The sequence below is a fragment of the Panthera uncia genome, assembly GCF_023721935.1.
Source record: "Panthera uncia isolate 11264 chromosome E2 unlocalized genomic scaffold, Puncia_PCG_1.0 HiC_scaffold_20, whole genome shotgun sequence".
NCBI lineage: Eukaryota > Metazoa > Chordata > Mammalia > Carnivora > Felidae > Panthera > Panthera uncia.
This window is the reverse complement of record NW_026057589.1, coordinates 25,598,021-25,623,452: the sequence shown is the minus strand read 5'-3', so window position 1 is coordinate 25,623,452 and position 25,432 is coordinate 25,598,021. Positions and strand designations below refer to the sequence as shown.

Sequence of the window (25,432 nt, the reverse complement as noted above, 5' to 3'; positions counted from 1 at the left end):
GTTTTTCTCTCCTTTCATGTGTTCTTGGTCAGCCTGAGTGTCCCAGGAATGTGACACACACCCCACCTGGTGATGGGGGGGGGGTGCTGTCAGCTTGTACTTTGCCCTTAGCTTGCCTTATGCTCCCTCATCAGTGTGAGTGGTAGGGATCCACCCACATCCTTCCTTAGAGACCAATCCTTTTGGAAAGTGCACGCGGAAGCTCATACGGGCCATGGAGGTGAGGAAACACCCCCATGCTCTAGTGGAAGGAGCGTTCTGGGTGACAGGAGGTCTCCTCACTTGCATGTCCCCTCAGCAGGTCTCAGCCGGGCCTCAGCTCCAGACTGAGTACTAAAGGGCACTCTGGAGCGTGGACACAGCACTCTGGAGCGTGGACACAGCACTCTGGACTTGGACACACAAGGGCCAAGTGAGCAGACGGTAACAGAACTGTGGCGTCTCTCAGGCCAGTTTTACAAATGGAGAAACTGAGCCTGAAGGTCTTCTTTGGTCTGTTTTCATTCTTGAGAGGTCCAGGAACTTACAGGAGAGGTTCTTATGAATTCTGCTTCCCCCTCGGCTGCCTGATTAAAAGAGTCCATCGCAGCACCAAACACCTTTGGCCAGCTTTTCTTGCAACCCAACAACCCGTAATGATAGGAATGTAGAATATTGGTGTCCTCACGGGGAACTGGGGGTGGGCACTGGCCCCGCACAAGGCTTACCTGCACAGATGTAGGCACACAGGACCTGACTCAGGCAAGCCTCAGGCCACAACGTGAGGACAGACAGCCGGGGCCTGGGGTTTGCACATGCTCAGTGTTTCTGAGCACAGCCCCCGACAGGTGGGTGCTGTTTCCAGGAGCTGGTAATTTGCATAAAGCTCTTTTAAAACTTCAGCTGCCTAGAGCAATTTTTTTAGTGATTTCCAAGAGTATGGATTTGTTGTGTTTACATTTTGGAATTTGACAAGCATTAGGAAAACACGAATAAGTCTGATTTTATTCTAATTAAAATAATCAGGGGCACCTGGGGGGCTCAGTCAGTTAAGCATCTGACTTTTGATTTCACCTCAGGTCATGATCTCACCAGCCCCGATGACAGCACAGAGCCCGCTTGGGATTCTCTCTGTCTCTGTCTCTCTCTTTCTCTCTCAAAATCAATAAATGAACTTAAAAAAAATAATCCAGGGCTCCATCCCTGACAGCAGCTTTGGGAAATTAACAGAGCAAAGCTTTTCTCGGACTGACTCATGGCCAAGTGGAAATGATGTTCCCCCAATTTAATAAACTCCCCCTTCAAATAACCTAAAGGGTGCTTAAAACGGACAGCTCTTATTGTGGCCTAGGGTCTGTCAGAGGCATGGCCAGGGTGGAGGTGGGAAGGGGCCCAGCTACATGGGATGGGCTTCCTGACGGGGCACCAGCTCTTCCCCCCAGGCTTGTCTTAGGGTCTTCCCTGAGAATGAGTCTTCGCCTTTTTGTGAACCGGTCTGTTCTCTGCACTTTCTAGCCATTATAATTCACACCATCACACTTGGCCTACAGAGTGCAAAGGGTCTGGCAGAACCCCTTGTGGGGACTCTGTGGGTTCTGATTTCCTATTCCTGACCCACACACCCAAGGCCCTGTTTTGTGTGTCTAAGTTGTGCTAAGTGAGACCCGAGCAGTCAGCATGGCCCATGGGCAGATGGACAGTTCAAAGCAGGCTTCACTTTGAGGCAAAGGTACACTTGCCAGAGGCAGGGTGGCCCTTGTGGAGCGCAGACACCTCTAGTGCTCCTGAGGCTGCTGGGGGTGGGGTAGGAGTGGACCACCTAATGGCCTCTCCTGCCCCCCGAGGGCTTGGAGGAGTATCCCCAGGGCACTTGCTTTTGTGGATTCTTGTGCTGTGAAAGCCTTTTGGTCATATCCCATCTGGATACGGGGCTGGACATGGGGTTCAGGATCTGTAAGAGACTCGGTCTTGTTCCCGGTGTTTCCTGGCACCTTGGGCAATGTCAAGGAAACACTCATCTTCACATTCTTTCTTCTGTTCTGGGCCATTTCCATATAGACATTGTCATGAAACGAGGCAGGGTCTCCGTATGCTGGACAGAAGTGCCAGGAAAAGGTGAGAAATGCAGGCATTGAGACGCAAGGCAGATGCAGGAGGGAGGGAGCCAGGCTAGTTTGGGTTCTCTTTCTCAGGGACATCTCTTTTTCCCAATATCTTGTCTTTGGGAAGGCAGAGGCTGAGGAGGAGGAATTATGTGGAGTGCAAACCCAGGAGGCTCTTCTCCCCCTTCCATTAGAGGGCTGTAGCCCCACCTGCCCGTGTCTCCAGTTTAAGAGCTTAGGTCTGGGGATCAGACAAACCTGAGTTCTTTTCCTGTCTTTGCCATGTATTAGCTGTGTGTCCTTGGGCAAATCCCTTAACCTGCGAATGCCTGTTTCCTGTCTGTAAGTTGGAATGATATTCACGCCCCCCGCTCCTATGATAGATCATGTGTAAAGGACTTTATCAATGATCTGTGGCTCTGTAAGAAACCATCGCAAGACCTTAGTGGCTTAAAGTGACAGTGGTTTCCTTAGCCCATCATTCCTCTAGTGAGCCAGCCTCACTCCCACTCCTACATCACTGGCGTTTTGCTGGCAGCTGGACAGCCTGTGATGGCCTCATTCCCAGGTTCTGGTGTTGGACCGGCTGCCCGCCAGGGACTGGGACTGTTGTTGGCTGGGCCCCCACCTTTCTTCCACGTAGCCTCATCCTCAGGTAGGCTGGCTCAGGTGTGTTCCTTGGGGAGCTCAGCGTTCCCAACTCTAAAGCACAAGCTCTTCTCAAGGTTCTGTTTGTATCATGTTACTCACGTCTCATTGGCTGTCCAGACCAAAGAGATGGAAATAGACTCCACCTCTCGACGGTGGGGGAGAACTTGCGGCCATATCTTGCAGCCCACTGCCCGGCTTGTGTCGCCCCCCCGTGGGGTTTTGTGGGCATTTATCTCAAGGTGAGCAGCTCCAGATCTGGGTTGGGCCTGCCAGCAGTTCCGCAGAGGGTCATAGCCTGCACACAGATTTGAAAGTGTGCCCTTTCCAGAAGTTTGGAAGACAATCCAGGAGTTGACAGAGGGGCGCTCTTCGAGGGCCTCCTGCATCACAAGACGGCTCCGTGGCTGACAGGGTGATATTGTGTGAAAACCTGGATGTTGAGCCTCAGCTGAGAGGTGATTCAGCTCTTCTAACCCTTTGGGAGAGGACAGAAAATACATATTGGTCTCTCCCCGCTGGTCCTGGCACGGAGCTCCTGAAACTCTTGTAAATTCCTAAGTGATAACAGTAGGAGCACCTTTTGTTCTGATGGGGTAACTTAGGTGGCTCCTGCGTGGCTCGGCTGGTCACCAGAAAGACCAAGTAATGATTAGAGAAGCTTGTAATTTTCAGCTTGGTCCCCATCCTCTAGGGAGGGAAAAGGGGCTGGAAATGGAGCTAATGATCAATCACGCCTTCATGATGATTTTACTTCTGTAAAATCCCAAAAGTACAGTGTTGGGAGAGTTTCCAGGTTGGCGAACACAACAGTTGGAGGGAGATGTACCCCAATTCCATGAGGACAGATGGCCTGTGTTTGGGATTCCCCTGGACCTCACCCTGTGTAGCGGTTCATCTCACCTGTACCCTTTCTCACAGCCTTTAATGATCTGGTAACTGTGTTTACCTGACTTCTATGAGCCACTCTAGCAAATTAATCAAACCTGAGGAGGGGGTCGTGAGAACCCCGGATTTGTTGACAGAAGTTGTGGGAAATCTGGGGACCTACTGTTGGAAGTGGCATCTGAAGTGGGCGGTAAGCTGACCGAGGGGCTCAGACCGAGCCCTTCACCTGTGGGATTTGATACTGTCCCCATAAATAGTGTCAGAATTTATTTGAATTATAGTATACCCAGTTGGTGTCACAGTGAATTGCTTAGGGGAAAAATGCCCACACATTTGGGGACCAGACCTGTCAGAAGTAGAGGAGATACTCAGGAGGAAGCGTTACGTAGGAGGGAAGAACCGGGTTTTAATACTCAGGACAACCAAGTTGGTTTTTAGTTCACCCTTCAGAAGTCAGGGCTCAGGACACCCTCGAAGCATTTTTCACTTATGTTTGTGTTATCATATATGCATAAACATGATTATTTGTTTAAACAAATCTGTAAGTGCTCTTTCAATTCGAGGTGTTAAGAGAAGCCACAGTTCATCCTAAACAGAAATGAGCCAAGCATCACTCTACGCTCCCTCTGCCTGTTGTTCACCAGTGTGACAGCCCTATGGCCCTCTGTCCACTGCTGGTCCCCCCGGACCCACGGTGTGTGCAAACCAGGCTCCGAGGCCTCATTTCTAACCTTAAGCTGCCATAGGTTTAACTGAAAAAAAAATCTATTTTGTAATCTTTATGAGATGGTCACAAGAGGAGACCGAAGAGGCTCAGGAAAAAACAAATTGCATTATATTCACAGGTCCTAGACACTGCAGGAATGGCAGGCTGTGAAAGGCCACACGAGGCAGCTCCAAGGTGGCTAGGAGACAGAATAGTAAGGCTGATTTTGATAGAGATCAAGGTCTTTATCAGAGTTTTCCCATGAAAGTTAAGGCTGAGCAGGGTAAACCGCTACGATTGGCTAGTTTGAATAGTTTTGGTGGGCTGTGGGCTCCAGCGGTGGTAGCTGCCCGGCAGCTGGCCAGGGTATGATGAAGGTAGCACACTATAGCCTCCTAGGATTGAGGCCAGACGGAGGAGGTGTGGCTCTGAGTTGGACAGTTTCTTAACAACGGCAGGCTCCTGTGGGCCCCCCCCGGGGAGGGGGCAGTCTCTCCCTAGCCAGAAAGGCTTTTAAAATCTCAAAACATCAGAATTTACAGAAAATAAATTATACAAATTATCAGTTATATGTGTGTATATATATTTATTTATCCAGGGAATACTAGACAGCCATGAAAACAAGTTAACTACAGCTAAGCACAACATCCATGAATCTCACAGGTAAGAGCATCGAGGGAAAGCCACCGCAGCGACGCAGTACGATTCCGCGCCCCACGGGACCTGCTTTCTTCGAGGTTTTAACACCTGCGACCCATTCGCATGGGCACCTGCGGCCACTTACGTTTAAATTAAAGTCAAATAGAAGTTAACAAGGAGGGCTCAGTCGCACTAGCCTCAGACTGTCTGTATCGCTGCAGAAGGTCTCACTGGGCCGCAAGCAGCCCGCGCGGGTTCGCCCCCTTCCAACTCCAGGAACCGGGGCGCCCAGATGGATGAACAACACAGCTCAGCGCTTTTTAGTCTCCTCGGTTGTGGCTTTGTCGGGTTTTTCGGCATGACTATCGGCCGGCCATTCTCGGCAAGAATAATGCACAAGGATGCCACCGTTTTCTCGCGCGTGACGCTGTTTTGAATCCGCTCCGCTACCCGTCAACTCTAAAGTGACATCACCCTTCTCCAGGTATCAGGGTACCTGCCTCGTTCTTGCCACCACCAACATGGCGGCACACGCCGCCACCAAGATGGCCGCGTCGTGAGGCCTTCGCCCCATCGGGCAACGGGGTGTGGCCGAGCACCGGGCGGCCAATGGGGAGGCCGGGTAGCCGCCAGCCAATAGGGAGGCCGCGGGGGCCGTAGCCAATGGGGAGGCCGCGCGGGCCGGATGCAGGAGGCTGCGGAGGGAATGGCAAGTTCCCGCCATGTCGGACTCGCAGGTGGAGGGCGCCGCCCCGACCTCGGGGCTGGGGAGTCGCAAGAGGAGGTGGACAGAGCTGCTGGGTAAGAGGGCACCAGGGCTGCGGGAGTGGGCGGTGTCGGACCCTGAGACCCCTTATCTCCTTAGCCTCCGTCGCCCCGGTCCCCGGCCTCTCCTTGTCCCCCAAGACCTCTTGCCTCCTCCCAGTTCCCCAGGACCTCGGTCCTCGTCCTCCTCCGCCCTGAACCCCCGCCTCCTGCCCGCGTCCCACCGACCTCCAGTTCTCCTCTCCCTCAATACCCAGTCCTGTGCCCCCTGTCTTGTTCCCCCCACACCCCCGCCCCCTGGTCCTGGTCTCCCCCGACTTCCCGTCTCTTTTGCCCTCTTCCCATCCCAACGACCCCTGTTCCGGTAGATCTCCGGTTCTTCCTGCATTCGCGGGGCTGGCCCCCTTCCAACGCGACGTCAAGATGGTTCTAGGAGGCAGGGAGTTAATAATACTCTGCGTCCAGGAGTGCGGGATGACAGTAAGGGGGTCAGCTTAGCCTACTCCCAGAACCACGTAACCTGACTGAACAAGAATCAACCCCTAGGCTTGGGTTTCATCAGGTTTTCCCAAAATATCCTTTTTCTGTCCCAGGATTCCACAGAGAATTGTCTAGATTTCCTCCCATCGGTGACAGTTACTGGGTCTTTGCTTACCTGGACATTTGGAGAAGTACTGGTCCCTCATTTTATAAAATGTCCCTCAGTTGGGTGTGTCTGATGTTTTCTCATGATTAGATTTGCATTTTTCATAAGAATACCACGAAGTAATGTGTCCCCGAGGTGCACCACATCAGGGGGTCTAGAATGTCACCAAGTCTTACATGAGTTTTTAAGGTGTGCTGTAATTTCGTGGAACTGGTTTTCGCCCTTAGCGGGAAGGGTCAAGAGGCAAATGTACAGTCCTGGAACAGAGCAGAAGTTACAGGAATCCGCTGTGCACCTCCTGAGACGCCACCTAAACTTGAATGACCTTCTGCTCGAGGTAAGAGGGAATTGGTTCGACCTTTGCAGGCAGATTTAAGTTTGGGTGTTTTGCATGCAGCCAAGGCATAATCTTAGAGACCCAGAAAAAGCCTTCTGAGTATCTGGTAGAAGCACCCATTAAATGTTGACTCGATGAGAAAAAGGTTGTGAGCATTTATCTTTTTTGGAGATAAAATGTGATTTCAGAGTGAATTTAGTTTTTCTCAAAAAGGTTTGGTAAGATTCGCTTTTTAAAAATGTTTACCTCGAGATATTTAAGAATAGTGCAGTAGGCAAGCATTATATATACAAATTGTTTTTATGCACACACGACTTGAACTTTTAAGAGTAGAGTTCTTTGTATTTGGTTTCTAGGTAGAAGGTGCACCACGTAAGACACTGTGTCTCAATCAGCTGATTGATCCTGAGGCCTGTACTAATCTTTCTAGTTCACTCATAGGTAAGTTAGAACTTAATTTTCTTAATGTATGGAGATATGGGAGAGCTTTATGTAAAGTGGTCTTGATTTGCTTCTAATAAACAAAAGTGGTTGGTTAAGTGTCTGACTCTTAATTTCGGCTCAGGTTGTGAGTTCAAGCTCCATGTCGGGCTCTGTGCTGACAGTGTGGAGCCTCCTTGGGATTCTTTCCCTCTCTCTTTGCCCCTCCCCTGCTTGTGCTCTCTCAAAAGTGAATAAATAAATAAACATTAAGAGAAATAAAAAACAGTGTTTCACTCAACATAGGGCTCAGAAAGCAGTAGGAACCAAAGCGTCCCTTGGAAAAACATGGGACAGTAACGTGCATTTCCTTTCTAGAAGTGGTGAAAACAAGTTGTGCTGGGCTGGGGAGAGCAGGCAGGAAACCAGAAGAATATTTCCAGGTTTGAGACTATTTCAAGGTATTTAAATTTGAGAATATGAGATTCAGGGAAGTTCTGTGGGAATAACAAAAAAATTCAATTATTTTCTGGTCATTAACATTTTATTATGAAATGACTTACTTCAGGGAAATATTAACTAATTCATTAATTTAAAAATTTTTTTTTTTTGAGTAACCTTAAACAAATAGACTTACGTTGACAATTGATTGTCAAAGGTCATTGGTAAATGATAGTAATTTTCACTGCCATAATTACATTTGAATTCCACATACAATGTGTCATTCTGGGGAACCAAGCTTAGCCACACACTTTCTTGTATGGATTTTGGATCAAGGCTTAAGAACTTGTATAAAAAGCTCTTAACCTTGACTGCAGAAATATAAGACCCTTAATTCATGAATGTTTTAGTGGTTTTTCCTGTTGAAGATAGTGGTTGTGTTACTTATGATACATAGGAAATGTCGTTATATAAAAAAGATTAAAGCCTTGGGGCGCCTGGGTGGCTCAGTCGGTTAAGCGTCCGACTTCGGCTCAAGTCATGATCTCGCGGTTTGTGAGTTCAAGCCCCGTGTCGGGCCCTGTGCTGACAGCTCAGAGCCTGGAGCCTGTTTCCGATTCTGTGTCTCCCTCTCTCTGACCCTCCCCCGTTCATGCTCTGTCTCTCTGTCTCAAAAATAAATAAACGTTAAAAAAAATAATAAATAAATAAATAAAATAAAATAAACATTAAAAAAAAATTTTTAAAAAAGATTAAAGCCTTATAAATAAAAACAGACACTTTCCCATGGAGACAATTCAGAAAGAAATGGCTATTCTTTTTTTTTTTTTTTAATGTTCATTTTCGAGAGAGAGACAGCACACAGAGCCTGATGTCGGGCTCAAATTCATAAACCATGAGGTCATGACCAGAACTGAAGATGGATGCTTAACTGATTGAGCCACCCAAGTGCCCCTCTTTTTTTTGTAATTTTTTTTAACTTAAGTATAATTAGCATGCATTGTTATATCCGTTTTAGGTGTACAGTATAATGATTCAATAATTCTGTACATTTTTGAGTGCTCGTCGAGATAAGTGTACTCTTGGGGTGCCTGGGTGGCTCAGTTGGTAAAGTGTCCAACTTTGGCTCAGGTGATGATCTCACGCTTCGTGGGTTCGAGCCCTGCGTCGGGCTCTGCTGACAGCTCAGCGCCTAGAGTCTGCTTTGGATTCCATCTCCCTCTCTGCCCCTCCCTTGCTCACGCTCTGTTTCTTGCTCTCTCAAAAATAAACATTAAAAAATTTTGCAAATAACAAAGTAAAATTAAAAAAAAGATACATGTACTCTTAGTTCCCAATTTCCTTTATCTTTTTGGCCATCCCTCCACCCACCTTCCCTCTGGTAACTACCAGTTCATTCTCTGTATTTAAGACTGTTTTTCCTTTGTTCATTTGTTTTGTTTCTTAAATTTCACAAATGAGTGAAATCCTATGGTATTTGTCTTTCCCTGATTTATTTCACTTATTAGCATCATATTCTTTTTTTTTTTAATGTCTATTTTTGAGAGAGTGCGTCAAGGGGAGGGGCATAGAGAGAGAGGGAGACACAGAATCGAAAGCAGGCTCCAGGCTCCAGGCTCCGAGCTGTCAGCACAGAACCTGACATGGGGCTTGAACCGACCAACGGTGAGATCATGACCTGAGCATAAGTCGGATGCTTAACCGACTGAGCCACCCAGGCACCCCCCCCTCCCTTTTTTTTTTAATGTCCAGCATTATGTTTTTTAAATCCATCCATGTTATTACCAATGGTAACATCTTTTTTTGTAGCTGAGTAATATTCCGTTGTATATATACCATATCTTTAGCCATTCACCTATCGATGGACACTTCTTTCTGTATTCTGGCTATTTTAAGTAATGCTGCAATAAACGTTGGCATGCATATATCTTTTAGAATTAGTTTTTTTGTAGTGTAATTATTGGATCTTAGGGTGGTTCTATTTTTAAAGTTTTTTTAATCTTTATTTTTGAGAGAGAGAGACAGAGCATGAGCAGGGGAGGAACAGAGAGAGAACGACACAGACTCAGAAGCAGGCTTCAGGCTCTGAGCTGTCAGCACAGAGCCCGACGCGGGGCTTGAACTCACGAACTGGGAGATCATGACCCGAGCTGAAGTTGGACACTTAACCAACTGAGCCACCCAGGCGCCCCTCTATTTTTAACTTTTTGAGGAACCTCCACATTGTTCTCCAGAGCGGCTGCACCTGTTTGCACTCCCACCAACAGTGCACAAGGGTTCCTTTTTCTCCACATCCTCGTCAACACTTGTTTCTCGTGTTGTTGATTTTAGCCATTCTGACAGGTGCAAGGTGACATTTCATTGTGCTTTTGATTTGCATGTCCCTGATGATGAGTAATGTTGAACATCTTTTCATGTGTCTCTTGCCCATCTGGACGTCTTCTTTGGAACAATGTCTATTGAGGTCTTCTGTCCATTTTTTAACTGGATTTTTTGTGTGTTGAGTTGTAGAAGTTCTTTATATATTTTGCGTATTAATCCCTTATCAGATATATCATTGGTAAATATCTTCTCCCATTCAGTAAATTGCCTTTTTGTTTGGTTGATGGTTTCTTTTGCTCTGCAAAAATGGCTAGAAATTAGCATTTTCTTCCCTTCTACCATGAATTATTTCTTGACCTCTATAATTAATAATTAAAAAAATTTTTTTAACGTTTTTATTTATTTTTGAGCAAGAGAGACAGCGTGTGAGCAGGGGAGGGGCAGAGAGAAAGGGAGATACAGAATCTGAAGCAGGCTTCAGGCTCCGAGCTATCAGCACAGAGCCTGACCTGGGGCTCAAACTCATGAACGCTGAGATCATGACCTGAGCGGAAGTTGGACGCTTAACCGACTGAGCCACCCAGGCACCCCCTATAGTTGATGATTTCTAATATCGTCATTTGCAATCTTTGTAACTATTATTGTTTTAATTTACATATTGGTGTGTGTTTTCAGAACCCTGAAGATAATGGGCATGTGCTACAGCTTTTTAAAAAAATACAAAAAACCCCCTAGTTTTGGAAGTCAAATAAATGAGATGGCAGTTTGCTTGTAGGCATTACCTTATCTAGGCTGATTGGAGTTCTCACTTGATTGAATGCAGACCAGAGGCTGGATACTCAGGAGGCTGGTGGCTGCCTGTGGGCTCAGCACCTAGGCTCCACCTGCCAGTCCGAGGGCTGACCACACCTGTGGTCTCTACTACCCACCAATGTGTGGCACAGCATTTGGAAACGACCCACTTGCCAAACATCAGTATAAAGCCAGTGGAAGCAGGTCTGGTTTTGACACTGAAGTCATTACAAAGACAGGAACCCATTGCAGGTGTCACCGTAGTTGCCAATTGACTGTGCTCCTTGGAAAACTTTGATCGAGTTCTAAGAATATATCTGGCAAGCTCCCTTATTTGTGTCACACGGAGACATTGGCATGTGCAACTGTGGGCTTCGAATGCTGACCATTGTTGTCCTGTGTGTGGCTTCCGTCACGAAATGGTCTTATTTCCATCCCTTGTTTTTCCCTCTAGATCTGTGCTCCCCTTCAGAAGACCATTTTCTGGGCGGCTGCAGCTTAAAAGGCTTTTTAAACGCCAGGTCTTCTGTTTTAGGTTTTGTAGTGTGTCCCTCATGTTTTGTTCTGTCTTTAAGGCTCTGCTTTGCGGGATCAAGCTTCAAGGCTGGGTGTCCCTGTGGCAGTGCTGTCCAGCCGGATGGTGGCCTCCAGCATCACGCAGATCTGTGTGTCTGATGGCGAGCCCTCGCACAGGGTGCTGCTGAGCGCAGAGCAAAGGGTGAGACGCCGGGCGATGGGCGCGCTGTGCGCACTCATTGCTCTGGAGCTGTTGGGAAAAGTAGCACATTTCTTTAATGTCGTTTCAAGTGTTTGCTTATTATTGCTTTTTTCAAAGATTTAATCTCTCTTTTCAGAAGAAACTGTCTTCCTTGTTGGAGGTGGCTCAGTATTTATTGGCACACAGTATGTTCTCCCGATTCTCCTTGTGTCAGCAACTGTGGGAAGTACAGGTACATTGGACATGGTGGCTCTGACTTTCAGGGTTTCTCCAGTAGTCTCTTGGTTTGGGTTGAGCCCAGAGAGTCCCTGGATGTTCTCGGGGGTTCCAGCCAGCGTCTCGTTAATCACAGACTGGGGGATGAAAGCATTCAGCGGATGCCTCTGTGGGTGGAAAGAAGTGCCTTCAGTTACTGTATTTGTTGGTATTCACCCATAATTAGTACCGTTTACTAGAATGTGCCACAGACACATGGTGCTCTATCTTCTTATATGTAATTATGAACAATTTTCCAGGACAGTGTAGTCAACCAGAAAAATGCAATTTAATAATTATTCTTTTTTTTTCTTCCCAAAGTGTATTTATTTTGAGAGAGAGAGGGAAAGAAAAATCAAGCAGGCTCTATGCTGCCAGCATGGAGCCTGATGTGAGACTTGAACCCACAAAACATGGGATCATGACCTGAGCCGAAACCAAGAGTTGGTTGCTTACCAGCTGAGCCACCCAGACACCCATAAAAATTATTATTAAAAAAAAGATCCTTATCTGTTTTATTTTTTTTGAAACATTTTTAATTCAGTAGTCTTGCAGATTTTTGAATAGTTGACAGAACTCAAGGGAATTATTTGGTTATTAAATGAGATCAGTAAGAATATAGAAAAGGTAGGAGAAAACTCAGGTAATGGTGCACTCATGGGATCCCCCCCCATTCTCTTACCCAGCATACATTATAGAGTTCACCTGATTTGTCAGCAATTGATACTGACGCTCCTGGCGCTCACTGATAACTAGTTACAGGGAGGGGCAGCTGAATGCACACTAGTTGCAGGAATACAGGTGTCCACAGGTGTGCAGGGAAGAGTGACAGCTGCATGATCGGGTGGTTAGGAAAGGCTTGCTTTTTTATTTTATTTTATTTTATTTCATGTTTATTCATTTTGAGAGAGTACATGCATGTGCCACTGGGGGACAGCAGAGAGAGAGAGAGAGAGAGAGAGGAGAGAGGGAGAGAGGAGAGAGGGAGAGAATCCCAAGTAGGCTCCTCGCTGTTGGAGTGGAGCCTCACGTGGGTCTTAAACCCACAAACAGTGAGATCACGACCTGAGTCGAGATTAAGAGTCAGATGCTTAAGCAACAGAGCCACCCAGGTGTCCCTAGGAAAAGCTTGCTTGCTTGCTTGCTTGCTTTTTTTTAATGTTTTTGAGAGAGGGAGTATGAGCAGGGGAGGTGCAGAGAGAGAGTGGGACAGAGGATCTGAAGCGGGCTCCGTGCGGACAGAGGAGAGCCCGAGCCTGGGCTTGAACTCACGTGAGATCATGACCCGAGCTGGGGTCAAACGCTCAACCGAATCACCCAGGCACCCCTGGGAAAGGCTTTCTAAGAGAGCTGGCAGCTGCATGGCGTGTGAAGGGAGAGTGCCATTTTGCTGAGTGGAGAGTAGGATGAAGCGGACAGTGGGAGACAGCTGACTTGAGTGAGGTGTCCTGGCGGGGAGGAGGAGGGGTGTCTGCTCCAGGAGGGAGGACCTCACTGGGATAGGAGAGAACAAGAGGGACAGAAGCTGGGTCACAGCTGGCCTGTGCTGCATCCAAGAGTCTCAGCCTTGCTCTGGAAGCTGTGAAGGGCCACTGGAGAGTTCTAAGAAGAGCAGATGTTGAGAGGTCCAGTCTCTGTTTTGGAACACATGGGAGAAAGGCACTGAAGCAGGTTAAAGTAGAGACTGGGTAGGGTGCCAGGAGGTGAAGGATGGTAATGGTGAGTGACTGAAGGCTTGGTGAGTTGATTTTTATTTATTTTTTTGTTAAAAATTTGTAATGTTTATTTTTGAGAGAAAGAAAGAGACACAGAGCGTGAACAGGGGAGGGGCAGAGAGAGAGGGAGACACAGAATCCGAAGGAGGCTCGAGGCTCCGAGCCGTCAGCATAGAGCCCGACGCCGGGCTCAGACTCCCGAACCGTGAGATCATGACCTGAACCGAAGTCAGACACTCAACCGACCGAGCCACCCAGATGCCCCTTAGTTTTATTTTTTTTAATATTTATTTTGAGAGAGAGCTTACGTGAGTGGGGGAGGGGCAGAGAGAGAGAAAGAGGGTCCCAAGCAGGCAGTGTGCTGTCAGCGTAGAGTCTGGCGTGGGGCTTGATTTCATGAACCTTGGGGTCGTGACCTGAGCCGAAATCAAGAGTCGGAAGCTTAACCGACTGAGCCCCCCGGGCGCCCCTGCTTGGTGAGTTAAGGCCAAAGTGGATCCAGTGTGTATCTTAGGGCGTGATTGTTACCCCGCTTTAGTTCTGCGTAGAGCACAGTGCTCAGGTACGCAGCCTGCACGTTGCGGGGAAGTGTGCGCGTGACGGACTCACAGTACGGTTTTTTTCTTTAGGGTTCTTTGTTGCTTGAGGTCGTGTGGCAGCTTCACATACAAAACGTTGTGAGCTTCCAAGAGCTGCTGGAAAGGTAGTGTACCGGCGATAATTTAATATTACCTTAATATTACATGATTTATTTTTTGTAATCTAACCTGCTAATGAATTACTTATTTATATGTTAAAGCCAAAAATCACTGAAACTTTTCGTTATTTAAAGAGAACATTTGTTATGGTTAAAGTTGTTGTAATGCCCAGACTTGGTCGTGTTTTCTTTTTTTTTTTTTAACGTTTGTTTTTGGGAAAGTGCAGGCAGGGGAGGGCCAGAGAGAGGGGGGCAGAGGATCGGAAGTGGGCTCTGCGCTGACAGACTGACAGCCATGAACCTGACGTGGGGCTTGAATTCATGAACTGTGAGATCACGACCTGAGCCAAAGTCAGATGCTCAACTGACTGAAACCCCCAGGTGTCCTGGTAACGTTTTCTTTGTATGAGATATGTCATGTGATAATTTTTTTTTTAAGATTTTATTTTTAAGTAATGTTCACACCAAAGTGGGGCTTAAACTCATAACCCTGGGGTCAAGAGTTGCACGCTCTACCGTCTGAACCAGCCAGGTGCCCTTCTGATAAAATATTGTTAAAAATTATAAAAGAGTGGTGCCTTGGTGGCTCAGTTGGTTAGACGTCCGACTCTTGATTTTGAGTTCAGGTCGTGATCTTACGGTTCATGGGGTTGAGGCCTGTATTGGGCTCTGTGTTGGCAGTGCAGAACCTGCTTATGATTCTCTGTCTCCCTCTCCCTCTGCCCCTCCACCGCTCAAGCTTTCTCTGTCTCCCTCACAAAATAAATAAATAAACATTAAAAAAACCCCACAACTATTTGTAGAGGATACCATCTTGCATATAGAAAACTCTAAGGAATCCACACTGTCAAGTATTAGAGCTACTAAGCTGGTTTAGCAAGGTTGCAGGAAACAACATCAACATACAAGTCAATCGTGTGTTTATATAAGAACGGTGAACAATCTGAAAACAAAGTAATTCCATTAAAAAGAACATTGAAACGATTAAATTAGGAATAAAGTAAAAGAAGTGCAGGACTTGTATACTAGAAATTCTAAAGCGTAATGGAGGGAAACGAAGACCTAAATAAATAGGCGTTTCATGTTCATGGATTGGAGCACTCAGTGTTGTTAAGATGGCAGTACTCCTTCTCTACACTTCCTTGCAGTGATCTATACATTCACTATAATCTCCATCAAAATCTAGCCTGGCTTTTTTGCATACATTGACAAGCTGATTCTTTTTTATTTTTTATTTTTTAAAATTTACAACCAAATTAGCATCTAGTGCAACAGTGATTTCAGGAGTGGATTCCTTAGTGCCCCTCACCCATTTAGCCCATCTCCTCTAGCACAACCCCTCCAGTAATTTTCAGTTTGTTCTCCATATCTATGAGTCTCTTCTGTTTTGTCCCCCTCCCTATTTTTATATTATTTTTGTTTCCCTTCCCTTATGTTCATCTGTTTTGTCTCTTAAAGTCCTCATATGAGTGAAGTCATATGAGTTTTGTCTTTCTCTGACTAATTTCACTTAGCATGATACCCTCCAGTTCCATCCACGTGGTTGCAAATGGCAAGATTTCATTCTTTTTGATTGCTGAGTAATACTCCATTGTATATATATACCACATCTTTATTCATTCATCCATCGATGGACATTTGGGCTCTTTCCATACTTTGGCTATTGTCGATAGTGCTGCTATAAACACGGGGGTGTATATATATCCCTTCGAAACAGCACACTCGTATCCCTTGGATAAATGCCTAGTAGTGCAATTGCTGGGTCGTAGGGTAGTTCTAGTTTTAGTTTTTCGAGGAACCTCCACACTGTTTTCCAGAGTGGCTACACCAGCTTGCATTCCCATGACAAGCTGATTCTGATTTTGATATGGAGGTACAAGGGACCCTGACTATCCAAAATTCCTTCAGAAAGAACAACAGTGTTGGGGAGTCACAGGTCCTGTCTGCAGAATTTACTACAAAGCTAGGCTGTGGTGCAGGCATAAGGGTAGACCTAGAGTAATGGAATAGGATTTCCAGTCCGGACATAAACCCACACGTATATGTCAGGTGATTTTCGACAAGGGTGCCAAGACCATTGGACAGGGAAAAAATAGTCCGTTCAACAAGTGGTATTGGGACAACTGAACCTACACATGCAAAAGAATGAACTTGGATCCCTGCTTCACAAAACATATAGCAATTAAGTCACAGTGCACCAAAGACCTAAACATAAGAGCTAAAGCCATAAAATTTCTAGAAGAAAATCTAGGGTTATGTCTGCACGAGCTTAGATTAGACAGTGGTTTCTTGGAAAAGATGCCTAAAATTCATGGTACAAAAGAAAATGTCGAGGAAAATTGTGCTTCATCAAGTTTTAAAATTTTTGTGTGCAGCATTCTTAAGACTGTTAAGACCGTGAAAAGACAACACCTAGAATGGGAGAAATTATTTGCAAATCCTGTATCTGATTATCTAGTATCTAGCGTAAAGAACTCTTATATCTCAACAGTAAAAAGACAATCCAATTAAAAATGGACCAAGGGTTTCAATAGACATTTGTCTGAAGAGCATACACGTAAGGCTAAGCGCACGAAAAGATGCCAGATGTCGTTAGTCACCAGAGAAATGCAAGTCTGACTGGTGAGGACCCCTCCCACCACCCCACCCACTGCTTCTGCTTCTGGGTCCAGGCTCCAAATGGAGTTGTGCGTGTCTGATGCCCTCGATGACCACCATAGCTTCAAATCGTTGCTGTTTTGTTTTGTTTTTGATTATTTTACTCTAATTGAGCTTGCTTTGTACTCGATTAGTAGTAAGCTACTCCAAATAAACTTTTTTTTGTTAAAGCTTATTTATATATTTTGAGAGAGAGCGAGCCGGTGGGCAGCACAGAGCCTGACATGGGCCTTGATCTCACGAGCTGTGAGATCATGATGTGAGCCAAAATCAAAAGTTGGACTCAACCGGGGCACCTGGGTGGCTCAGTAGGTTGGGCGTCCAACTTCAGCTCACGTCATCTGGAGGTTCGTGACTTCGAGCCCCGCATCAGACTCTGTGCTGACAGCTCAGAGCCTGGAGCCTGCTTCGGATTCTGTGTCTCCCTCTCTCTCAGCCCCTCCCCTGCTCATGCTATGTCTTTCTCTCTCAAAAATAAGTAATAAATGTTAAAAAAAAAAAAATTAAAAAAAAAAAAAAGAGTTGGACTCGGCTGAGCCATCCAGGTGCCCCTAAACTTTTTGAAAATGATTATTTAAAAACATTAAAAAAAAAAAATTTTTTTTTTTAATGTTTTTATTTTTGAGTGAGAGACCGACAGAACACGACTGGAGGAAGGGCAGAGAGAGAGGGAGACACAGAATCCAACGCAGGCTCCAGGCTCTGAGTTGTCAGCCCAGAGCCTGACGTGGGGCTCAAACTCACAATCCGCGAGATCGTGACCTGAACCGAAGGCAGACACTTAACTGACTGAGCCACCCAGGCACCGCTAAAAAAAATTTCTTTTTTTTTGCCCCTAAAACTTTTTTAATGTTTATTTATTTTTGAGAGAGAGAGAGTATGAGCAGGGGAAGGGCAGAGAGAGAGGGAGACACAGAATCCGAAGTAGGCTCCAGGATCTCAGTTGTCAGCACAGAGCCTAACACGGGGCTTGAACTCAACCAGCTGTCAGATCATGACCTGAACCGAAGTCAGATGCCTAACCGACTGAGCCACCCGGGTGCCCCGAAAATGATCATTTTTAATGTCAGTAGCAGCTGTTCCGATACCCCGTGTACGTCAGCTGGGCTTGTTGTGACTTCTGGGAATAGCTCACATGGTCGCCAGATCGTTCTCTGTGCCCCAGCTTCTGAGTGAAGTGACCGGGGAAGAAAACGGCCTGGTGGATATCGAGGGATGGTGAGCACATGGTGTGTGCTTTGTCCCTAGTCATGCTGACACGCAGGCCACAGTGGCGTGGCTCTTTAGGAACCTGTGCCTTCTGTGTGAGGAAATGGAAGCATCTCTGTACAGTGACATCGCCAGTGCTATGCTTTCTGGTAAGTTCACAACAGGGGCAGGTTCACGGATAAACTTTAAGTCAGCGGGAATGCTTTTTGCTGTGACAGTCTGTGGGAAACAGGACAGCCCCACACCCCTGGCACGGGAATCCGGAAAAACAGTCCATTCGCCGAGTGGTATTGGGACAAGTGGCCACTCACGTGAAGTTGGAGCCCTGCTTCACACAACATGCGGTAATTAAGTCACAGTGCACCAACGACCTAGAAGAAAATCTAGGGCTACCACCGCGTGAGACCGTCTCCACCCAGGCCTCCTGCCTGGGTTTGCTCGTGTTTGAATTTTGTGGAGGTTTCGCCAAGTCCGTCTGTTGACCCGCTGTGTCGGGGGCCGGTGGCTACTGTGTTTAAAATACGCAGATTACGATCTGCCAGACCAGGAGCTACAAGGCCACCACACGGGGTCTGCAGGGAGCTCCCTCAGCCCCTCAGCTCCCATTCCGGAGAGATGAACACCTCCGGGGCCCTGTTGATTGGAGGTGCAGCCTCAGTGTGCTCACAGAAAGGAAATCAAGTCACGGAAATTGTTGCTTTCGGATCCCAGAAAAGGAGAGCTGCAGTTAGCTAGGGAAGTTCACAAGCGAGCAGGAGACAGGGTACGAGTGCCCGTTACTTGTGGGGTGATTGGACCTGAGGTCACCAACTTTTTATGGGCTCAACTCTAAATGGTTATTATTTTTTTAATGTTTATTTTTGAGAAAGAGCCCATGCAGAGGAGGGGCAGAGAGAGAGAGGCAGAATCCCAAGGAGACTGCGCCGTCAGAACAGGGCCCGGTGTGGGGTTTGGACTCACAAACTGAGAGATCGTGACCTGAGCCCAAGTCAGACACTTAACCGCCTGAGCCACCCTGGCGTCCCCTAAGTAGCCATTTCAAAAGGTGCCCTGGAAAAGCAAAGCAGGAAGTGTGGCAGGCATGCTAAGCTCACGGCCTGATCTAATCATCATCCGACCCTGGGTGAGAGCAGGGGCGCCATGCTGTCCATTGCCTGGACAGTAGCTCGGAGTGGCAGTTTTCTTGTCACACTTGTCTTTTTCTGGGTGTCTTTCCCTTTGGGTGGGCCCTGTCCTACGCTGCTCTCTGAGCCAGCAGAGCCTTGCCGTTGTCAGTAATTCTGAGGAATGAAATCTCCAAATAAGCAACATATTAGATGAGAAGTAGAATGTTCCACACAGGTAGCTTGTGAATTTTTTTTTACGTCACAAAAGATATGTTCCTTTTTCCTAAAGCTTTCGTGGTGATGGATGTGAGCTCCTTGTGATTCCTGAATCCTATAGTCTGGGCTCAGAGAATTTAAATTGAAGATTAGACAAAATATTTTTGATTTCAGTCCTTTAATTTTATCAGAACTTATGGGTCCATTTCCTGCCCCATTCTCCTGAATGTAATGCTTCTGGGTCTTCCTGGAACAGTCCTTATATTTTGGGGTAGGAGATTGGCTGGAGAGATAATCCACATGAAACCCTTAGATGAGTTTTTTTTTTTTTTAATTTTTAAGTAATCCCTACACCCGATGTGGGGGTCAGACTCAACAACCCCGAGATCAAGAGTCACCTGCTGTACTGACTGAGCCAGCGAGATGTCCCAGATGCTACTTTTTTGTTTAAGAGTAAAATCCTTTCCATAAACTTGACGGACGACAAGAATTTCCCTTTCAAATAGAGTGGCAAAGAGCACAGTCTGGTTCAGGAAGGGTTTTGTGGGTTGGGCTGGTGAATGCTTGTGTGTGGGGTGACGCCTCCTGTGGGTCCTCATCCTCCAGACCCTGGAAAGTGGATTCTCTGTGTCATCCACAGCAATTTGAAGATTACAGTGCGTTGACGTTTTTGGGTTTTGTGGCTTTCAGATCTTGTGCAAATGTTTGTTTTGAGAGGATTTCAGAAAAACTCGGATCTCAGAAGAAATGTGGAGCCTGAACAGATGGGCCAGGTAGGAGGAGAAGTGATATGAAGAGTTGGGAATCGGTTCGTTATGGGAATGCAAGTTTCTGGACAAGCGGGTAATATCTGACTGACCCACGTTATAGTGTATGAGCTTTGATGGGGGAATCTTGTTTTCGTGAGGTGCTCCGTGAGTAATGTTACTCCCTCATCCAGCTCTTGAGGGTGAAGGCCTTCACGAGAGCCCAGAATCTAGCTTGTGCTTTCGGACGAGAGGGAAGGGAGAACTTTCCACCAGCAGAGCTCTGCCAACCCTCTGAGCCAGGGGCTGTGGGAGGCCAGCAGGCTTCGGGCCAGGGTCCCAGGGAGCATGATGGATGCTTCCAGAAAGTCTGCCCTTTCACTGTCAGGGTCTCCCCAGCGTCGGGGTGCTGTCTGGGATGCACTTTCTCATTTTGCTGTAGAGCGACCGGTCTTCTTGTGTGATACGCATATGTGATTAACGGTGACTTCTGTCTTGTGCTTTGACAGCTCGCGTTTGTTGTACTTCAGAGAATGCTGATCTGTGAGTCACCTGCTCCTGCCCCAGCCTGTCCATGAGTTCGTTTGCTTATTAGGAATTCTCAAGGTTTCCTGCCTTTGCATTTCAAGTACTTCACCTGAACTGACCCTCTACAGTCTCTCCTGGCTTTGCACTTAATCTCCAGAGCTACAAATGACAACCAGTGTAACGGTTAATTAGGGAAGCCTTTTATTGTCTATGTGTTTTGATTGATTGATTGATTGATTGATTTTTTTTTTTTTAAATTTTTTTTTCAACGTTTTTTATTTATTTTTGGGACAGAGAGAGACAGAGCATGAACGGGGGAGGGGCAGAGAGAGAGGGAGACATAAAAGGCTTACGTCTCGGGTACCCCTGGGATGCGTGGGGAGGACTTGTGCCATGTGGGGACCTAGGAGGCCTCGGCGGTCTGTTATCTGGAGGTGGAGGAGGTTTCTCCAAAGATGCATTACCTGACTCGTCCACTAGTACTGGTTGGGGGTCGTTTTTGATGGATTGTGGCGGTGAGCTGATGTGTTTTCTGTTCCCACCATCTGTCCTCAGTCGCTCTCGAGGCTTTGGCCGCTGGCATGCAGGATGGGTCCCCACAGCACAAGGTGGTGAAGTGCTGGTAAGTCCTGGGAGCAGGCCTGCTGGGTGTGCTCAGGGGATAGTGCCTATTGCCTTAAAGGTCCTGGGTATTTGAAACAGTCCCGAAGGATCAACATCTGGTTCCTGAACACGTTCTCTGCCGTTGTGACAACATCAGGTGAGGACAACCGCTGGAAAGCGCTAGAAACCCTCTGGTCCGCCTGCTCCCTCTCAAGATTCCCCCTTTCTTCGGGAATCCTCCATCACCTGGTCTGAGCCCGGATCCCTGAGGGTCGTGGCGGGCGGTAGGACACTCCTGGAGCGACCTTCTCACTGCCTCGGCTCTCCCCTCGTGCCTCCCTGCTCATGCCCTCTGGCCACCAAACCCTCGGTGCGCCCTGAAGCCGGCACTCACGTTCACCCGTGGTCGGGATTTGCCACGTTAGCCTTCTCGCTGCGTGGCTCTCTGGTAGTTCACGTTGAGGAGTGGTTGTTGGGGTGTCTGGGTTTGCTTCAAAGTAATGTGGGATGAGGCCAGCCCGGAAGTCGGTTCTTTCCTGGGAAACCAGGAGAGTTTTCCAGCATTCCCAGGCCTTGGGAAACCCTCTGTTCTTTCATTGTTTGGCTCCTGATTGCCTGTTCTCCAGTAATTCTCGTGACCCTCCGACATGCTGTGTCATTCAGTACTTAAACTCTGTACAACCAACACTGCTTTGCTTTCTGCATTTTCTGCTTTTATAACACGCCTGACTGGATTGCTCAGATTCCTGTCCCGAGAGTTAGGTAATGACTGTTGATATGTTTGTTTCTTTTTAAGTTTCTTAATTAGTTGCCAGTGTTGACGATAAAAGCAGACCCCTCTCCCTTCCCGGTCCGGGCGGCCAGGCTTCCTGGCACACGGGGGTTTGCATCCCAGTCTGGCCCTCGGGAAGGCCACCCCTTCTGCTCGGTGTCTCCTCGTTGCTTGCGTGACTGGGGCTGGTCTTCCGCCTGAGAAGCTGGCTACGGCTGTCAGCAGCTCTGACGCTGGCACAGTGAATTGCCCTCAGGGCTCCACTGTCAGGCAGCCCCATCACCCGTTGTCCCTCCTGACCTGTCAGTGACGTCCCTTGCCCGCTGCTCTTCCTTCCTTGTGTCATGAGGCTTCATCAGCTTCGGGAAACATTGCTGCATCTGAATGTCTGTGTGCCAGGCACTCTGCACAAGCCTGGCCAAGGCCCTGCTGGCCCCTGGTTCCCATTTCACAGATGGGGAGGCTGAGGCCTTGTAACATTTGCAGATTGCTGTGCACTGACCCAGACTTGCGGAGGTCATTCCGATCCCTTTCTGGCTTTTCTGCTCTATGGGCGGTCCCTTTCTTAGTAGACCCACACTTCTCCAGACTCCCATTTCGAGTCTGTGGCACAGCGGCCTGGCAGAGTGAACGTTTCAGGGTTCTGGAAAGGGAGAGCCTTTGTGCCCCCTGAGCTGAGAGTTGGGGGCCTCGAGGTCCGTGCAGCCTTGCTGGACAGAAGTAGCCTTTGATGAGCTGTTGGCACGGCCGGGACCCTGGAGGGCCCCTCTTTTGCTGAGCGCCTCTGAATGTTGTGTTTGCAGGTTCGGCGTGTTCTGTGGACACACATATGACAGAATGATTTCGACAGATTCTCCTAAGAGATTTTTCAGTCATACTCTGACTCAGGTGCTAACCCACAAGCCTGTGCTGAGAGGTAGGTTCCAGAGCCCAGGTTGTTTGGCTCCTGATGGGAGCTTGGGCCCAGATGGCAGGACTCTGAGACGGCTCAAGAGCATGAGGACACGTTATCATCGAATGTCTTCATTTGAAAGTTACACATGCTCATTAAAAAAGCTCAGTACTAACAAAGTACGGGAAGGAGAACTGTCACCCATCAGCCATATTGTCACCACAATAGAAATATCTTTAACGCAAAACTTTTCTTGTGGTCTTTTCTCAGTAGATCATGAAAATCTAGTTATCAGAGTGAATTACTAGGTTTTGTTTTAATAAATCATATAAATGTTTTCTTATGCACAGTTGATCCTTGAATGATGTGGGGTTAGGGACCCTGACCCCATGTGCAGTGGAAAATCTGCATATAGCTTTTGACTTTTCAGAACTTAACTCTTAACAGCCCACTGTTGACCAAAGCCTTACAGGTAACAGAAACAGTCGATTAACACAGATTTTGTACGGTACATGTGTTATGTACTGTGTTCTTATGGTAAAGTAAGCTGGAGGAAATAATATTCAGACATCATGAGAGAGTAAATGTACGGTATTACACTGTATTTATCAGGAAAAAACTGCATGTAAGTGGACCCACACACATTTCAAATCCGTGTTGTTCAAGATTCAGTTGTAATTACATGCTGCTGCTTTTGCTTTTTTTTTTTTTTTTTTTTTTTTTTGAGAGAGAGAGCGAGTGCATGTGTGGGATGGGCAGGGAGAGAGGGAGACAGGGAATCCCAGGCAGGTTTCACAGTGTCAGTGCAAAGCCTGACGTAGGGCTGATCCCACCACCCTGGGATCATGACCTGAGCTGAAATCAAGAGTTGGAGCCCCCCAGGCCCCTATATGCTTTTCTTAAAAGTGGTTAACGGCATATCATCCTCCAATGGGTGTCCTGTGGTTGGTGTCACCATCTGTTCGGTGACAGTGTTTGCAAGTTTTCACTGGTACTCAGGAGGTGAAAATGAAAACCTTGCCCAGTAGGCTTTTTCTATGTGCAGCGGTGTGTCCTGGGGCGGGGGGGGGGGGGGGGGGGGGGGGTGGCCCACCCGCGGGGGGGGTGTTTGGGGGGGGGGGGGGGGTTCCTCCCGCAGCGGTGTGTCCTCGGGGGAGGTCCTGCCCCAGGGAGGGATGCAGGGATGTTTCCAGCAGGTGCTGTGTTATACTTTCTGAAGGGCCTGCTCCAGTCAGCTACCCTTTCAACAGTGTCCTCAGTGATTGCTTAACGACACAGGGTGTAGAAGGAGCAAAGTTAAAATGTAACTAATGGATTAGAAAACATAGCAGATATGATGAAGATTACCGGCAGGGAGCTGGGCCAAAGATACAAGCATTTGATAGAAAATGGGGAAAACAGGGAAATGGTGAACTCAGATAACAATTGAAAAATGCACATTAAACCAGGTTTTTTTGACATTGAGCCAAGGCACAGCTTTTCATGATTACTGACTTGACCTCTTTGTCTCTTCTCATTCTTGAATGAAGTTTCTGATGCTGTTCAGATGCAGAAAGAGTGGAGCTTTGCGAAGACCCACCCTCTGCTCACCGGCCTGTACCGCAGGGTGGGTGTCGCCGCGCTCAGACCTGATGCCCCCTGCGCCAGGAGGCACTGCTGCCGCGAGCCTCTGTGGCTCCCAGCCCGGGGAGAGAGGCCAGGGGGCTCCGTGGGCCCCACCATCCACACCTGGACCCCGGGGGGCCCCGAGACCGGACGTCTTGCTTGGGCAGAGCACCTCCTCACCTCCCCACACGTGTCGCCGTGTCGACCCCACGTCGTGTCCGACGGGAGGTGGGACGGAGCTGAGGCCCCACCGCCTGACGCGCGGCTTGTTTGGGCTCTCCTTTCAGCTCTTCACGATGCTAAGTCCAGAGGAGCTAGTTGGCCATTTGCAGGAAGTTCTGGCAACACACGAGGTGAACTGGCAGCATGTGCTCTCCTGTGTGTCCACACTGGTGATCTGCTTACCCGAGGCGCAGCAGCTGGTTAAAGGTGCACCCGGGTGGGAGCCGTGTGCTGCGTGTGCGTGTGTGTCCTGTGGTTTGTGGGTGAGCCTGTCCGTGGAATGCGGGCTCCGCTCACCGGCCTCGATGGCGCCCTGTGTCTTTTTGTCTGTGCCCTTGGTCCGCCTCCCGTGGTGGCGATCTGCTTGCTACAGCCTCCCGTGATCAGTGTTTGGCTCTTGGGGTCACTCGTTACCCAGGCTCTTGAACTGGGCACTGCGCGTGCGTGTTCTCCTGACTGCCATGCCCTATCCCTGGCGGGACGTCCGCGTTTTCTTTGCCGATGCCCTTGTCTGCCAAGTGTGACTGTGGTCGTTCCCTCCTAGATTGGGTGGCCCGATTGCTGGCCCGTGCGTTCGAGAACTGCGACCTGGACAGCATGGTCACTGCGTTCCTGGTTGTGCGTCAGGCTGCGCTGGAGGGCCCGTCTGTGTTCCCGTCCTATGCAGACTGGTTCCAGGTGAGCTGCCCCCCAGCAGCCACTGGTGGGTCTCTGACTCGCCGTCCTAGGAACAGACGCACCCCGTGGGTCAGGTCTGTTCCTCCCCCCCCCCCCCCCCCCCCCCCCCGCCGGAGCCCCGTGCTGC

At 48.1% G+C, this 25,432-nt stretch overlaps 1 protein-coding gene across 1 annotated transcript in view; it reads left to right on the top strand.

The window, feature by feature from the left end:
- Positions 1–5,519: 5,519 nt before the first annotated feature.
- Positions 5,520–25,432, top strand: part of FANCA (FA complementation group A) — a 61,613-nt gene continuing 41,700 nt past the window's right edge. The window contains exons 1-14 of the mRNA XM_049622786.1: positions 5,520–5,763; positions 6,601–6,710; positions 7,067–7,151; positions 11,261–11,403; positions 11,540–11,635; positions 14,003–14,076; positions 17,977–18,086; positions 19,950–20,032; positions 20,515–20,548; positions 21,089–21,155; positions 22,712–22,824; positions 24,330–24,406; positions 24,693–24,834; positions 25,172–25,305. Of these exons, the coding sequence (XP_049478743.1) occupies positions 5,685–5,763; positions 6,601–6,710; positions 7,067–7,151; positions 11,261–11,403; positions 11,540–11,635; positions 14,003–14,076; positions 17,977–18,086; positions 19,950–20,032; positions 20,515–20,548; positions 21,089–21,155; positions 22,712–22,824; positions 24,330–24,406; positions 24,693–24,834; positions 25,172–25,305 (1,347 nt within the window). The 5' untranslated portion in view covers positions 5,520–5,684. The remainder of the gene's footprint in view (positions 5,764–6,600; positions 6,711–7,066; positions 7,152–11,260; positions 11,404–11,539; positions 11,636–14,002; positions 14,077–17,976; positions 18,087–19,949; positions 20,033–20,514; positions 20,549–21,088; positions 21,156–22,711; positions 22,825–24,329; positions 24,407–24,692; positions 24,835–25,171; positions 25,306–25,432) is intronic.